We start from the raw sequence: 16,195 nt of genomic DNA on the forward strand, positions 1-16,195 counted from the left end.
AATGCAGCATGACGGGTAGATTGATGCTGCAATTCATTCTCCAAATCCATTTTTTTCTTTTGTCTGATGATAGTATGTTTTGTTTTTTGTTTTTGTTTTTGTTTTTTTTTACTTAGGTACACATAAACAAAACGGTAAGAACAGAAATAATACGTTGCCAGGAAGGAAGAAAAAAAATATCATATTCCTTAATTTCCTTTGGTCTTGGATGCTGCGCAGCTGGAAGAAATTATACTTTTTTTTTTAACTTTTGTACACTTGTTATGATGCGTAACGGTGGCCACAAGGATTTGTTTTTACAACTGAGAGCAGCCTCATATAATCCCTGAACTATGACCCCAAATGCCAGAAGAGTTTAAAGCGAGGCTTTGTGGATGCAGGTAAGGACCAAAGAGCAGAAGAAGGAGAAGGAAGTTCAAACCATCTCTTCTAGGACTGGATCTATTGTGATTAATCGATTATAGCAATAATCACCACCAAATTTACTCATCGATTAATTGTCAACTGGAGTATACAGACTCTAAAAATGGCCATTTGCAGGAAGAACAACACAGTCAGCGCAGTAATTTAGACAAAACCGCACAAAGATATATACTTTTAGCATTTAAGAAGAAAACCTTTTTTGTCTGTAAATATGTTCAGTCGTACACTAAAGGACTGCTTCGTTTCCGCATTTTTTTTTCTTATTTATAAATGTAGTTTAATCGTTTTCTTATTTGTATCTTTGAATGCATCCCTAATGCTATGTTAAATGAAAAGCCTGCAAAATGTGCCAATATTTTTATCCAATTACCGTATTTTCCGCACTATAAGGCGCACGGGATTATAAGGCGCACCTTCACTGAATGGCCTATTGTAGGACTTTTTTCATATATTAGGCGCACCGCATTATAAGGCGCATAGAATAGACGCGTCATACTCTATTATTACACATCCACATTTATAAAGAACTGGTCCCCGAGTACTTTATATAGTAGGCTGGCCCAGTTGTTTCACTCACGGTGTTGGTGTTGCGATATTATGCCCAACTGCTTTCTGGGTAACACAGACCAACCGACATGCTGCAGAGAGTCTCTGTCTCTCTTCCCCTGCCCCTCCCCCCCTGGCTTTAAATGTATTATCAAACTTTATTAACAAACCAACGTTCTGACAACTATCCCAGCATGCACCGCGCATTTCTTCTTCTACGGGGGAAAAAGAACCGTAGTGGACCAACTACGTAAGCAGCCTACTGCATGTCTGTGTAAACATGAGGTCTTTCATTTCGATCTGAGTTAATTAGCGTAGCATTTCTGCCGGATTTTCACAAAATATCAGCCACGACAATGGACAGGGGAACCAACAAGTTCATGTCATCTTTTTTGGACGACATCAAGGTGTTTGAGCCACGGGATGCCTCTAACATTGTGCGCGTCACATTTAAAAGCTACCGACAGATGAGGAAAACAGCAGATCCTCACACCCTCAGCATATAGCTGTGGACAAGATCACTGATGCCTATTGTTCTTGCAAGGCTGGGTAAGTCGGCATTCATGGTTTTGATGGTCCACAATGTACATTAGCATGTGTTTAGTACTGTAGCTTGTGTTTGTGAGACGGTCACGCACGTGGTAGCTGCGCTGTGACGTAAAATGGGCATTAGCCAATGAAATGCGGCCCCTGTGGTAAGGTCCGTTGCTAGACCTGTTGTGGCTCAATATTGGTCCATATATAAGGCGCACCGGATTATAAGGCGCACTGTCGGCTTTTGAGGAAATTGAAGGTTTTTAGGTGCGTCTTATAGTACGGAAAATACGGTAATCAATTAATCATCAGAATATTCTATAGCATAATCAATTGCTAAAAAATAATCATTGGTTGCAGCCCTAATGTCTTCCATCCATCCATCCAACCATCCAATGGGCAAGGATTATATCCTCGACTCCGACGTCTCTCTGCCCGGCTTTCTAAACATACCGCCAGTCAGAGATTTAGAGAGGAGCGGCAAAAACAAATGAGGTGGATTAGTAGTGCTTGCAAACAACTGGTTGTGTCATCCAAGACTCATTGCTGTGGAAATTGATTTGTTAGCATGTCGTGACAGTCATATAGCCACAGTATGTAGTTAGAAGCGTCTTCAGATTCACTGCAAGACTGACTGCTACTGGAGATCCTTCCTTCCCTCAGCATCACCATCCACAACGACTCATTGAAGGTATTTGGATGATATGAGGTGCAACAACATTTAATTTCTCTACAGGACAAATAAAGTATTTTGGATTTGAATTGAATTGAACTTTTTCCACTTCTCTTTCACGATTCTGGGCCAGGCACCCATCCGTACAGGTCAGGAAAGAGAAGCAGCCAAGAGACATTGTTGTAACTCAGGAGCCGCAGACATCTTGAAATTGTTGTCCTTCACAAATCGAGTCTGCATGGAAGCACGTCAAGAAGAAAACCAAAGAAAGGTTTCTGAAGCTGTTCAGAGTTCATGGGAAGAAAAATTCAGCTTGCGGCGAGGCCGCTGATAAGTCTCTGGATGTGCAAATCAGGTGGAAACACGCCTCGAAAGTCTTTCAGCCAAAAGTGCTTAAATACTAAGGCAGGACGCTCAGATTTTTGTTTGCAAAATTATTTCACAAACCACAAATTGTTTTTTCTGAAATATAACGGTAATTCACTGCTTTGTGTTGGTCTTCTATCGCAGACAATCCCTCGAAACAAACATTGATGTTTGAGGCTGTAATATTACAAATATTTAACAAAAAAAAAAAAGGTCAGAGTGAAATATTTTCCTTCTCTTTACAATAGGATAATAAGGCCTCTATAGTTACTATTGTGCTCAAGTGACAACAGACTGCACACGTCAACATTTACGACAAGTAAAAGGAGCGGCAACATACATTAGTCACTGATAAGCTGCTAATTGTTGTTTACCTGAAACTCTCTTAAGTACCTGAACTAAAGGTTTCCATTTGCATCAACAATATTTCAGTGGTCATGCTTGGAAACTCCCAACTACAAAACATTCAGTCAAACACATCAGAATCAAAAATAAGTTAAGCTTGCCAAACGTTTTCAGAAAAATTCCACTTTTAAAAAGGGACCAGGTCTCCAGATGCGTGTATCTGTCAGTCCGCCAAACGGAAGATGAATGAATGAGTGTGTAATTTTTTTTTTTTTTTTTTCATCATTTGCGTCAGTAGTCGTCAGCAGCATTTGGGTCGCTTAGTAGCCCTGATCCCCTTTTAGCAGGACAATCAAAACGTGTTTTTTCACAAAAAGAAATGTGTTTGTTTTCAGCTCATTATTGCTCTTTTAGGAATAAAGAGCAGTGTTTTCACAGGACATAAACACATTATGGGAGCAATTACAGCATGTCAAGCTTCCATTCTGTTAAAGCATTCATCAAAACAGGACGCTTATGCAAACTGAAAATTATGTTAGAAATAACTTGTACGACGGAGCATTGGGGTCAGACTAAGAGTTTGTTTTTTCAATATTACGGGAACAAAATCATAGAACTGGTAAGATAAAGACATCATTTTGCTTGACGGTTATCAAGATCTGATTTGACCAGTTCATCTTGTTCGTCATCGTTTCTTCCAAATAGACAGAGTGATTTGCACAATTGTTTCAATGTCCTGCTGCTGATAATAATTTGATGCTTATGTGTTAAAAGATTAAATATGTCCAGTTTGTAAAACTGATACCAAAAATATAACTTTACAGGATGCTCAACTTTCCATATTTTAACTTCTTATTAGTTTTTGTGTTGGAGCTACTATAAAATTACTACTTCATTACGACTTTATTCTGGTAATACTAAAAGCTTTTTCTTATATTATTTAGTCTTTAGTGTCATACGACTTTTTCATTGTGTTATTTCAACTTAATTTCATAAAAGCATGACTTTTGTGTATTCTGGTAACATTATGAATTTATTCTCTTATTATTACAACTTTTTTGTCATATTATAACGACTCTGTTCCCATAAAATCATTTTGTTTTGCCATACCACTTTATTCTTGCATTATTGCAACTTTATTCTGGTAGTATTGTGACTTAATTTTTGCACAATTCCGACTTTATTCTTGTATTATCATGACTGTATTCTCGTAAAATTATGAGTTTATTTCCTTGTGGCGTTTTTCCCTGAATATTATAACTTTTCTTGTAATTTAGTTTTATTGTTTCTCAGTCTGGCCCTAATACTCCAACCGTAAGTATCCACTGCAAAAATCTAATTACGTAACTTTAGTCACTCGTGTGTGACCAACCAGTCCTGACACAAACCCCAAAAATCATAAAACACGGACGGCCACAGCATATCTTCGTGTGGCCTCTTACTTAAAGAAAAACAATCAAAGTTAGATTACTTTCTCACAGGGATTTATAATCAGAAACCATTTTCCTTGCATCCTGACTGACAATATCTGAATCTCCAGTGCAGGACAACAAAAGCAGCAGAGATTATGAAGTGGCTCAAGGCCAGACATAACAGCACCAGGCGTCCTCCTGCGGTCTTGTAAGTGTGCGTGCATGTGTGCGGGTGCGCACGCCCGCAGAGTGGGTCAGCGAGATAAAGCATCCCTGCTATAAACGGCAGGCGAGAGAGGACAGAGTCAGATAAGCCTGTGGCTTTAAGCCTCAACCCGCTACCGAGGAGGCAGCTGCAAACTGGAGAGCAAACGAAACATGCACGATGAGTTTGAATTTTAAGGTACGTTTTGGAAAGAACATTTAGAGCTGCAGCTCACAATCGTTTGAGTAATCAGTTACTCTGACGCTTAATCGAGTCGTCGAATAAGAAAAATGACGCATTCTGCTGATTTTTCATTTACCACTTAAGCATAGTTTTTATAGAATTTTACAACTATGTAAGAAATTCAGACAAGTAAATCACTCAGTTCCTTTTTTTAAATGAGAAAATAAACATTTTAATGCTTAAAATGCGACATCATAGCATGCCTTTAGCATGTGCTTGATTATTTGTAGCAAAGGATGCAACTAGAGCTAAATAAATATAAAATAAATACTTAAATAAGTCCTTTCCACATCACTTAACACCAATACAGAGTAGGGCTGTTCTATTTTTTTCAATTAACGAATTAATAAGACAATTTTACGGAACGTGAACCAGGTGCAGCTTAAACTAGGGCACTCGAGGAGTTTTAGGTAGAAAACATATACAGACAAATGTTGTTGTTTTTTATCTTAAATGCAAAATTTATACATTTTTGTACAAGTACTGCTCTGATCGTGTTGTTTTTCTCAGCAAATTGCCTTTTTTGAGTATGTATGCTCCAGCTGACGATTAATCGATTGCTAAATCAGTTGACGATTATTTCAATAATCGATTCATCGCAACCGTTTCCGCCATAAAGTGTACGCTATCAACCTCTCCAAGAGGACAACCTAACCTTACTACTGCTTTAGGGGAGGAAGAAACAATACTTTGAAGAATGAGGTGTAGCTATATTATGAAGGTTCATCACAGCTACAGGTCATCAGTGAAATAAACATACATTGTCTTTGCTATTTATATACAAAACAGCCCTGATGAGTCAGGTCAAGGACAAAGGGCATTTCCACTGTCCTTCTGTTGACACGTGCAGGCTGTGAATGATCTATCAAGTGTTAAAAGAGCGTCCACACGAAGGTCAGGGGATGAGTTTTCAGGGCGCAGCATTGCGTCCTAACAAGGTGAGCAAGTGTTACTCCCTCTATCCGTCAACAGTCATGAAATTATGGTTCGCTTGCAGAGACAATCCCAATTCAATTTAATGGGAGGCGCTTCCGCAGTTTGAAGTCGGGCTTAGACGATTAATCAAACTAATTGTGATTGATCGAATATTGAAATAATCATCAACTAATTTAGTAATCAATTGTTACCTGGAGAGTACAGACTCTAAAAGAGGCCATTTGCTGAGAGAAAAACACAGTCAGAGCAGTAATTAAGTCGGAACTGTGCAAGTCTTTCATTTACGATGCAAACATTTAACCTAGAAGTCCTCGAGCTTCACCTGGATCAAATTGTGTAAAAAACAAAAATCTCCTTTTTGCTATCCATTTATTATTGCAAAAGATGATCAACAGATTGGTAGACAGTATTTTTTAGCTGCAGATACATCCTTTGCTACAAATGATCAAGCAATCGTTAAAAGAAATTACATTTCAGGCAATAACATTTTTATCTTCTCATCTAAAAAGGTAATTGAATTGTTTGCTTATTTGCATTTTTTGTGTATTTCTAATATTGTGTAAAAAAGCTTAAGGGGTTAAGTGAAAATCCTGCAGAATGTGCCACATTTTTTTAAATCCGATTAATCGATTAATCGCCAGAATTGATTACTAAAATAATTGTAATCTGCAGCCCCATTGTGGAACTCAAGACAGGAATAAAGTGAGCTCCATCCCAATATGCAGCTCTAAATGGTATTAGGTAGAAAGCCTGTTGATCTAGAGTGACCTAATGAAAATATTTTCACGGAGAATATTTTATAGAGTATTCCTCGCTTTGCAGAACGCCATTTTTGCTTGGTACTGATATTTTATTTCCACCAACAGCTGATTTTGTCACTTCATCACAATCGCTCCAAATAAATACAACTTAAAGGGCAAATTGTGTTGAGGCATTCCTACATATGTCTGGGTTTGTTTGTTTTTTTCATCCCGAGCGCCATAAATAGGGCCGCCGACTTCTGATCATGACTGTTGCCATGCAGAGCGAGGCAGCGTTCAGCGCTCGTGACGAGTAACGTGCAGCTCCTGTTTGTGGCCCCGTTCTCACGTCAATATTAAAAGGCTCAGAAGGCAATCGGAGGGGGGAGATCGTGTTTGATGTGGGACTGTTAATGGGCAGCGTTATGTATGTATGTAAGCAGGAGGAGAGGATGTAATGCCAGCAGGAGAGGAGGTAGTGGAGGCGGGAGTTGACATGGAAGACCCATTTCTGCATCCAACTACAGGTTCATGTCTTGGAGTGGAGAAGGGGCTTATGTTGGAACTAGGCATGAGTTACGCTGACAGCTTAAGGTCCTTTTAATGAAGCATTGTTTTTTCTTTCTGCCTCGAACATCCTCAGCGATGCCCCTCCCCTATATGTTTCTGCACACAGCATATTAGCTAGCTGAAAGAAAGCAATTAACCCTTCCCAACAAGAAAAATCTGGGAATTTTCCCCTAAAGCTAACACCATAAGTAGCAACACTATGTCAGTGGTGAGTAGATGGTAATTAATAGCTAACATTCGCATTAGCAGGGCATAATTACAATTAGAATGACAGTAAATGAATGTCACCAGAGCTTACTAAAAGTGAGCAATATGTGATATTATTTAGCAGTGATTGCAATAATAATTTGCTTTTATGATTAATTAGTTTATAATTTTTTGTTTTATTTTTATTTATTTTTTTTTTGACAGGATGAACCAATCAGGTTTTATGTAGCTGATACTGATTTAGGGTTTGTTTGTTTTTTAGGTCTGACTCAGTTCTCTTTTTTTTCCACTTTTCAAGATATATGAAAGAAAAACAGTTTGGCAGGTTAGACAAAGTCAGTAGTTTCTAATACAACTAAAAACAAATGAGTTAAGACTATTCCTGCTACTGTAAATGAGTTTATGAGTATGTGATTTTTATTGGCCATAAAGAAATAAAGAACTGTTTTTGCTGATTTGTCACTATTCAACGTCATGATCAGGGGAAAACTGCCTGATTCCGATCATTGGCTGACTGACTGATGAGATTTTTATAACCACGCGGGCTCCACATGGTTCAGATCAATTTTTTACATGTCTTCCCCTTTCTCTCTCTGCCCTCCTCCCTGCCTTTCTACTGTTGAATAAAGGCCACTAGTGTCCCAGAAACCAAAGAAAAACTAACAACAAAAAAAGGAAAAAGATTTTCATATCATATCAATCACAAACTAACCCCTGCTCAGTACGAACCTTACTGGGAATCTTACCTATAAAAAGTCAAGGGCAGGACAGTTTCGGAGAAACCAGAAGTTTCTCAGGCTCTAGGTATAATATTCTTTGTAATAAGTGCATTAAATTCATTCATTATTATTACATTCAATTATTATAGCTGCAACTGTTGCTATGTTGTTATACTTTTGCAGCAGTGCATATTAGTGGTGCTTTCTTGCTTTATTTTTAAACTGAATGTTATCATACTTTAAGGATTACGCCTATATAATTAAGAATGTATGTGGTGGCTGTACAGAGTGGTTGGATCTAAGGTTACGTTTTCCTTGTTAGTCCTTCACAAGCAAATCTCGTGACAATAAAGAAACTTAAGGCGAAACAGAAAGTAAGAACGTTAGGTAATCTACCAAACATGTATGAGCACTAATATAAATACAAGAAAAATACACAAAAGTCCTTTTAAAATGATGACTGAAGATTTAGACATTATTCAAAGTAACGCTGCAATATTGTTACTTCTGAACTCACTTTTAGCAAGATCTCTAATCTGGATCAGGAAGTCAGTTTGACAATCAGCTGATGAAACGCTGCTTACATCACACGTGCCTTCCTATGAATAATGAATCACTCTACACTTATTTTGCGCTACCAGAAGGGGAAAAAAAAGAAGAAGAAAAAAAAAAACAAAAGCCGACAGAGATGATATTCTTACCTGTTGTGGTTGCTACTGAACTTTTTATTTCGGAACTTCCTCTGCCTCTGGTAGTTTGTGCTCTGGTTTAAAGGGAAGGTCGAAGCATATCCATGTTCGCACTCTGAGGACAGAAAACCAACGGTTATAACTGACAGCCGCGGCTCTACACACACAGAAACCTGCTCTCCATACACTTTTTTACAGACAGTTTAAAATATATCAACACATGTCACCTCTTTCTCTTCTTTCTATGTACTCCGCTGCCTCCAATAACCGCTGGATATTTATTAGCTGGACATCGGTCATTCTTCCCTGAGGCTGTCTGCCGTTAACGTTGAACTTCGCAAACGGCAGGAACGCTCGGTCGCTTTTTAAAATGTATTTATTTACGGAAGACAGTACTGCATCTAATGGATCTGGATGAAAAAAATACACCTTATTGACCTATAGAGAGCTTTTCTTACGAGCTCTAATAAAAATGATGGTACAAAAAGTCCAATCTTTCCGAGCTAGCAAACTACTACTAACAACCCTCAGTTTTTAAAATCTTGTTAGAAAATGTTCGTACCCGTGTATCAAAGGAATATTGTTTCTAGAAAACAGGATATCATTTTTTGTTTTTTTTTACAAAAAGAGATGTGAATAGAAAAGTGTCCCTAAATGAGCCAGAACCCAGCAAAGCGTCTGCTGCTCGTTTCTTCTCCTCTCCTGTTTGTTTACCTAGCCGCTCAGCTGGGAGGCGGGAACTAAGGAGGGGCTTGAGTGAGGTAGGCTGGTTTAAACGCGGTGTATTCTGGGACATTGAGTATTTTAGTGCATTTGCTTCAAGCTATCATTTGAAGTTACAAGTCGGACTTTTTCGGAGTAAAATGAACAAAATGTATTTAGATATATTTTTTATCACATTTATAATAAAAAAAATATCTGAAATATTTTTTATTATAAATTGATAGTACAAATTGAGATAAGGGGTAGGATTAAATAAGCATTCACTTCGACCTACTCTTTTCTCAAACACAAAAGTAGTAGTAGTGCACATGTTACTACTTTACCATACCATACCAACTTTATTTATAAAGCACTTTAAAACAACCACAGCTGATACAAAGTGCTGTACATTAAAACACAACATAACAATAAAAAAAATACTAGATTTCTTTTAACCCGTTTGAAATAAATGAATAGAAAATGAATTTAGATGCTTCATCATGTTCTGTTGTAAATCACAATTTCACTAAGATAAAATTTATGAACAAGATTTTAAAGAACAGTATGGAGCACCAAAAGTGACAAATTCTGATAAACAAATGGATGTTGCACATAAAAATAACATTGGAGACACATGCATTAAAATATTTTAGGGGATTTATCATAAATGCATTTAATGTGTGAATTTATTAATGAAAAATGAAAAATATGGTAGTTATAATTGAAATCTTCTTATGGTACCTAATTATTAATTTCTTTTTATGATTCTCAGTCATGTGCTACAGCGCATCATAAAATAATTTGCAATGAGGAGGTGTGAGCGTTGATGAGATTATTAAAGACAACACAATAAATCAGATGTTAGGATACCCTATTCTTTGCCTAAGCTATAAACTACATTTCAATTCTGACATTTATTTATGTGTTTTCTTAAATACACATATTAAATTATAGATTATTTATTTTTAATATCACCACTTGTTATAAATTATATCACGGAACATGTATTACATAACGTTATTTACTGGATTTTGGCTCTTTGGCATGCTACACCTTTGGATATGAAAGTTTGCTTTTGGAAGGGTTAATTTTATCTTATTTATCTAAAAAAAAATATTTACAACAAATATCAAATCAAAGAGAAAAACTGATCATGGTGGGTTGTTGCATTAGTAATAAACGATATCTACAGAAAAGCCTACATAATAGCATGAGTTATGACTGAGTAATGAGGATTAAAAGACAAAGAACTCTAAGTCCCAGACTTCACCGGGGCGGAGGGAGTGTTTTTCTCGGCTTAAGCCAGGCCCAGCAACACGTGACATCATAGACGAGCACAAGCCTGATTGGCGGACGACTTTAAAGGACGTGGAGGGCTTAACCCGCAGCTGACCAACCGCGGCAGAGATTTGCGCCATGTGGAAGGCACTGCGACACGCCCCCAAATAGCAGGAAGCAAACAATTGAGAGAAGAGCTGTCTCCAGCGAGGTGATGAAAATTCCCACGTTACAACTAGGGGAAAAAGTGCCTTCTCATGCACGCAGTTCTGCGCTGAACGCAAAGCAACTCTTGCAGAGTCACGTTGAAATGCAAAGGCATGTCCAACAAATCATGCCCGATTATAAGGACATATTATATTTTACCTTATGCATTGTTCATACTGTAGTATTATTATTTAATTAAACGCCACCAGATTACTATCACAAAGGCCTGAGTCTTCGTGCATTAAGAGATTTTCCGTCTGTAGAAAGTCTCATAACTTATTTATAGTTGCATAAACGCTTCCGAGATGGGGAATCTGACACGTCAAACCCAGAATTGCACGTACTGTAAAACTCACTTGTGTTCACTGCGTATTAAAAAACAAAAAAACAAAAAACAATTCTGTTTTTGCCATATATGGCCCCCTATAGAGTCTGCGGGGGCACAATGACATCATCCTAAACCGAGCCCCGGAGGACGCCGCAATGTGATCAGATTTTATTAGAACATTCATACACACCTAAACATAATCGAGGTCTATGTTGTACTTTAGCTGTGCTGCAGGGAAAATTACTGATCCCTGTTTTTTCAGAGTTGCAGAGGCACGCAGCGACGATGCCTGCTGCGGATAACACACAGAAACAGTCTAAACATGAATCAAAGCACGCATTTTTTTCTCTCTCTCCTCAACCCCCCCTCTTTTCCTAACGCAAAGATTAAATCGCACGTATTGCCCGTGCAAACCTGCCCCAGGCTGTGCTTATTGCAGACAGTGGTGCACGAGTTGCATGAACTCAGCCCTTTGTTGTCTGAGACTGTTGACAATGAGGTGATTTTTTTTGTCCTCCTGAAATTCAGATGAAAGATGTAAAGGCAGGGATTAAAAAAAATAAAAAATAAAAAATAGCAGCAGATTTCAACTCACTTCCGTCCTTGCGCTCGGCGCTCTCCACAATCCTGGCAGCATCCAGTAGCATCTGAACGTTTTTCAGGAAAGTGATCTGCTCCATGTGGGAGTCTTTGGAGTTGAAGACGTCATTGAAAGCGCAGCTGGACATGTCGAAATCTTGCTGATCCAAGAGGGATGCTTCCGAATCAAAGAAGAAGTCGTCACTCTTCAAACTTCGTCTTTGCCTCTCAGTTTTGGCCATTTTTTCCCCCTTATCTTCTTCTTCTCCTTTTTTTCTTTCTTTCCTCTCTCTGGAGTTTTAGCGCTTTCTAACGACGTGCAGAGCGCTGAAAGGAGTGCGGTGCGGCAGCAGGAAGCAGTTGGCGTTGCTCTTGTTAGATGGTTTCTCGTTTCTTTCTTTCTGTTTTTTATGAATGCAGGGTGTTTAATGTGGCCAATGTCAGTGGATGCTGGTGCATGGGAAAGAGGAGGAGGGCGGCCCCTCGGTGTCTGAGGAGTCCGCATGGTCCCTGTGCCCGGCCTCTGGAATTGTCTGTGATTTTTTTTTTTTTTTTTTTTTTTTAAAAGCAAATTTTCAATACTGTAAAATAATACTAGTATGGAACAAGTCTGGATATATTAGCGTCAGGTCAACAGTTACAGTGACAAAAGTGAATTATTGATCTGCCTGCTATTTAGTTTATAGCAACAAGAAACTACCTACAAGTCAGTTTAGTTTAGTAGCTTTTGTGGTTATTTTGATTGCATGGAAGAAATTAGCACATTTTATTGTCCCAACCCCCTGAAGCTTTTAACATTTTTGCTACATTGCAACCACCATACAAAAGGAAGGACTTTACAGTTTGAGGGAAAAGTGTGAATTTAAAATGTTAAAATTCTGAACCACAAGAAAAACCTTTGTATGTGAGTGGGTGGGAGGAAGCTGTGGAATGGCTTAAGCATCCAAACAGTTTAAAATATCATTTGAGGTCATCACTGCGTACCAAGTTGAGAAATAATTTGTACCATTACAGCTATCAATCCTATTATTGCTACTTAATAAAGTTGTCGACTATTACAACAACATTATGGTGTTGTAATATAAAGAGAATTTTAACATGTTAAAAATTATATTTACAGACTCGCCGATTCATTTCCTTGAGACTTTAATGAACAAAAGAAGCTAAAGCACACATTTAAAAGATTCCCAATTTACACTTATTTTCTATGAACTATCAAAATGGCAAAACAGTAATTAAGAAGAAAAAACTTCTTTACGTGTTTTAGGAAAGTTTTTTTTTTTACTCCACAAAACATTTGTACAGAAAATAAATGTCAGATAAGTTTTAAATTTCAGTGTGAAATTATCCAGTGCAATAAAAGATTATTGTATTTTTAAATAATAATAATTAAAAAAAAGATTTCTACTAGAGGTGCCAGTGAATGCAAAGGGCCCTGTGTATAACATCATTTATTGCTTTCTGATTTATAATAAAATTCCTCATATGAGCCTTTCTTACCTTACATATACATAAAACCACATACTTACGTTTATATTTACATGTGTCGTTTGGAGCACATGCAAACAACACGGGGCCGGTTGGATGTGAGATGAGATAAATCTGCTTAGATGGGTTGGAAGACTATTTTATTGTATATTTCTATGGATCATATTTGAACAACAAGCTGCAGGACTGGTGGAACAAACATGTAGTGTATGTGTAGACTGAGGGCAGAGGTTATGCCTGTATTTTCTTTTCTTCTCATCATTAGTGTCGGTAGTGGTACTTGGTCTTTTTGTGTTTTTGAAACACATAATGCCAAACCTGACATGACTAGTCCAGACAAAAGACTAGGTCCTGACAGAGGAGCACAAAGACGTCACTGTAGCATCAGATGCACCTGTATCCAACGAAAAAAAAAAAGACAAAAATGTCACTCAGAGGTGCGTTTGTTTTCCTTGATCTCGTGCCATTTCCAGTAGACCTTTTGATGGGTTGCCGCATTGGGGTCCGTTTTGACACAGAACACGTTGAGGCACAGCCCTGTGTTAAGTCCTGACAAGCCACCCTAACCACCTCCCCACCCACTTCAACCCGCCCTCCTACCCCTGCTCTCCTTTGCCACTTCAAAGGGGCTGGCAGCGGCACATATTCGTTTGATGTAAAGTTCACAGAAGCAGAAACTTTCAAGTCCAGCGCGCGCACGGGGGGAATCTCTGAAGGTCTCTCCTTCTCCTGCCCCTTCACCTCCAAAGCCTCAGCGAGGGGCGACTGTGGAGGAAGGAAACCCCCTTGAGTTCTTGGCCTATTTTAGACTGCGAAAGCTGCTAGCACCCGCTCACATCCAAATCGGAGGATTTTGATGAGCGGTCTCTCTAGGATTTCAACCCAAACATCCCTGCTTAGATCACAAGGCACCATTAGAAAGCTCAAGTATCTTAGGTGGTAAATGCAAGGTGTGACGAACTCTGAAAATTTGATTACAGTATTTACGGTCAAGTCTGAGAGCCACGAGGCAGGAGAATTAAGGAACTCTGCACAACACGAGTCACGTGTCCCAGAGGGCAAACACTGGCAACAGTGGGAAAGTAAAGATTTATGACAGACCACTGCTTCAGGGAGGCATGTCCTACAGGCACAAAGTGAAGTCAAACCCTTCCTCTTCACCAGAATCACTCAGATTAAAGGCCACTCCGTGATCCTTTTCTTTGAAGGCAGTGCTCGTGTCAAACTGTAGTGAAACAGCTTCAAAATCAACAGGAAAGACAAGTGCAGAGGTCAAACACTCATAAGAAGAAAGAGTTCTTTCAACTTCTGCGAACATCAGCTTATTGGTTTCAGAAGGAGGGAAATAGATAAACAAATGCCAATGTCAGCCAAAGAAGAATGAAATGGCCGCTCAATGAGAACACTTATTACTCAGTGCCTTGCAATAGCCGGAGGCACAAAGTAAAGCAATGCCCAATAATACCACTCCAGAGTCCAAGCTGGTGCCTGAGTTTTATACTGGCATGGAGTCTTTGTGCTTGGAACTTACTTGTCCGTCTTCTTCATGCGTTTGTTCTTCCTCCCACAGTCAAAAAACATGACTGTGAAGTTTATAGGTCCCTCCAAATTAGGTGTGAGTGTTTACGTGCATGTTGCTTTGTCCTTTGTGTCTCTGTCATGGACTGTCAAGATGTCGATGGTGTACCTTAAAACTTTAAGCAGATGTAGTCGAAAGGATTCATAAAAGGCTTTACATATCCCAAAGGAAAATCAAATATTGTATCAGAAAAGGTTCTTCAAAAAGTTATTGTTGATGCTGATGGCTGGGACCAGAGAGGATTTGCAGTAGATCTGGTCTGTATTACAACCAGTCTGAAGTAGTCTAAAGACTCTCTGTTGTTATAAAGCAACGACCCAAACATCCCTGCTTAGGAATGTTTGGGTCACAAGGCACCATTAGAAAGCTCAAGTGTCTTAGTTGGTAAAAGCGAGGTGTGCTAAGGGTTGTCGGTGGTTTTCTTGATTTTAGGAAGGATCCTTCTTTGCACTAACATTTCCTGTTCACCTCCTCCACCCAATGCTCCCTAGAGTGCAGCGTCATGGTTAAAATTGCCACTTCAAAATAGTTTTTAGTTATCTGTGCAACCAATGGAGACTTGTTTAGCCGAACTGAAAAACTGAGTTGACTGAAAAGTCTATGCATGTTTGTTTAAATTTGTTAGGCAAACTTTCTAATTTAATTTCCAGAGTAAATTAAAAGTTGCTTGCAAAGTGAGAACATTCATTATGTAAATTGCCCCAGTTCTTGTTTTGCAGAGGCGATTTTGCGTCATCTCTGAGTCAGCTCCATCCTCTGAGCAAGCAGAGGTCACATTAGTACGCAACAAAATGAAACTCTCAAATCTTTCAGAGACAGTAGCACACAAACAGTAGATGCATTGCCACAATAAAACACTTTCATATAATAGTTCTCTATCACCCACTATTGCTTTCCCGGAAAACTGGCTGACATTTTCATGAATGTCACCAATTTACATCATCCTCGCAGGACCACTTTAGCTGGAGCGTGTTCACAGGTAATTACGCAACAACCACAGAGAGAGATCCGGCACTCAGGGTGTGAGTGGGTGTGGAAAGGGAAACAAACAATAACAGATAGGATGGACTGACCCAAAGACAAAAAAAAAAAAAAAGAAAATATTGAAAAGAAAAGAAGAAAAAAGAAAAGCAAAGTTGAATATGAAATTCGCTGAAACTTTTCCCGACTTAATGTACTCGCAATCGAATGATTAAAGTATAGACATGTATTGGAATGACCAGATCAGATCTAGATCCAGTATGTTATAGGCTTGAAAATTGATTTCCACAGACACCCTCAATCCAGTCTGGCTGAGTTAGGAAACCTTTTAGAAGTTTCTACATAGTAATTACATAGGCTGGGTTGGATACAAATGAAAACCACTTAGTTCCACTTCACAATCATGCATTAATCTGTGTTGGTCTATTTCATAGCTTCCAATGAA

At 38.6% G+C, this 16,195-nt stretch overlaps 1 protein-coding gene across 2 annotated transcripts in view; it reads right to left on the bottom strand.

Moving 5' to 3' along the window:
* mxi1 (max interactor 1, dimerization protein) overlaps positions 1-12,569 on the bottom strand; it is a 40,258-nt gene extending 27,689 nt beyond the window's left edge. Inside the window, exons 1-3 of one of the 2 annotated variants that reach the window (XM_088009863.1) lie at positions 9,171-9,345; positions 8,836-9,018; positions 8,621-8,723 (exon numbers count right to left, since the gene is read on the bottom strand). In XM_088009863.1, coding sequence (XP_087865989.1) covers positions 8,621-8,723; positions 8,836-8,908 — 176 coding nt within the window. In that variant the 5' untranslated portion in view covers positions 8,909-9,018; positions 9,171-9,345. Of the gene's footprint in view, positions 1-8,620; positions 8,724-8,835; positions 9,019-9,170; positions 9,346-11,718 lie in introns of those variants that run through there. The other variant, XM_014999577.2, reaches the window with a different exon arrangement.
* Positions 12,570-16,195: the final 3,626 nt, after the last annotated feature.

Source organism: Poecilia mexicana, unplaced genomic scaffold (genome assembly GCF_051168715.1).
Source record: "Poecilia mexicana isolate PSO_F unplaced genomic scaffold, ASM5116871v1 scaffold_2, whole genome shotgun sequence".
Taxonomy (NCBI): domain Eukaryota; kingdom Metazoa; phylum Chordata; class Actinopteri; order Cyprinodontiformes; family Poeciliidae; genus Poecilia; species Poecilia mexicana.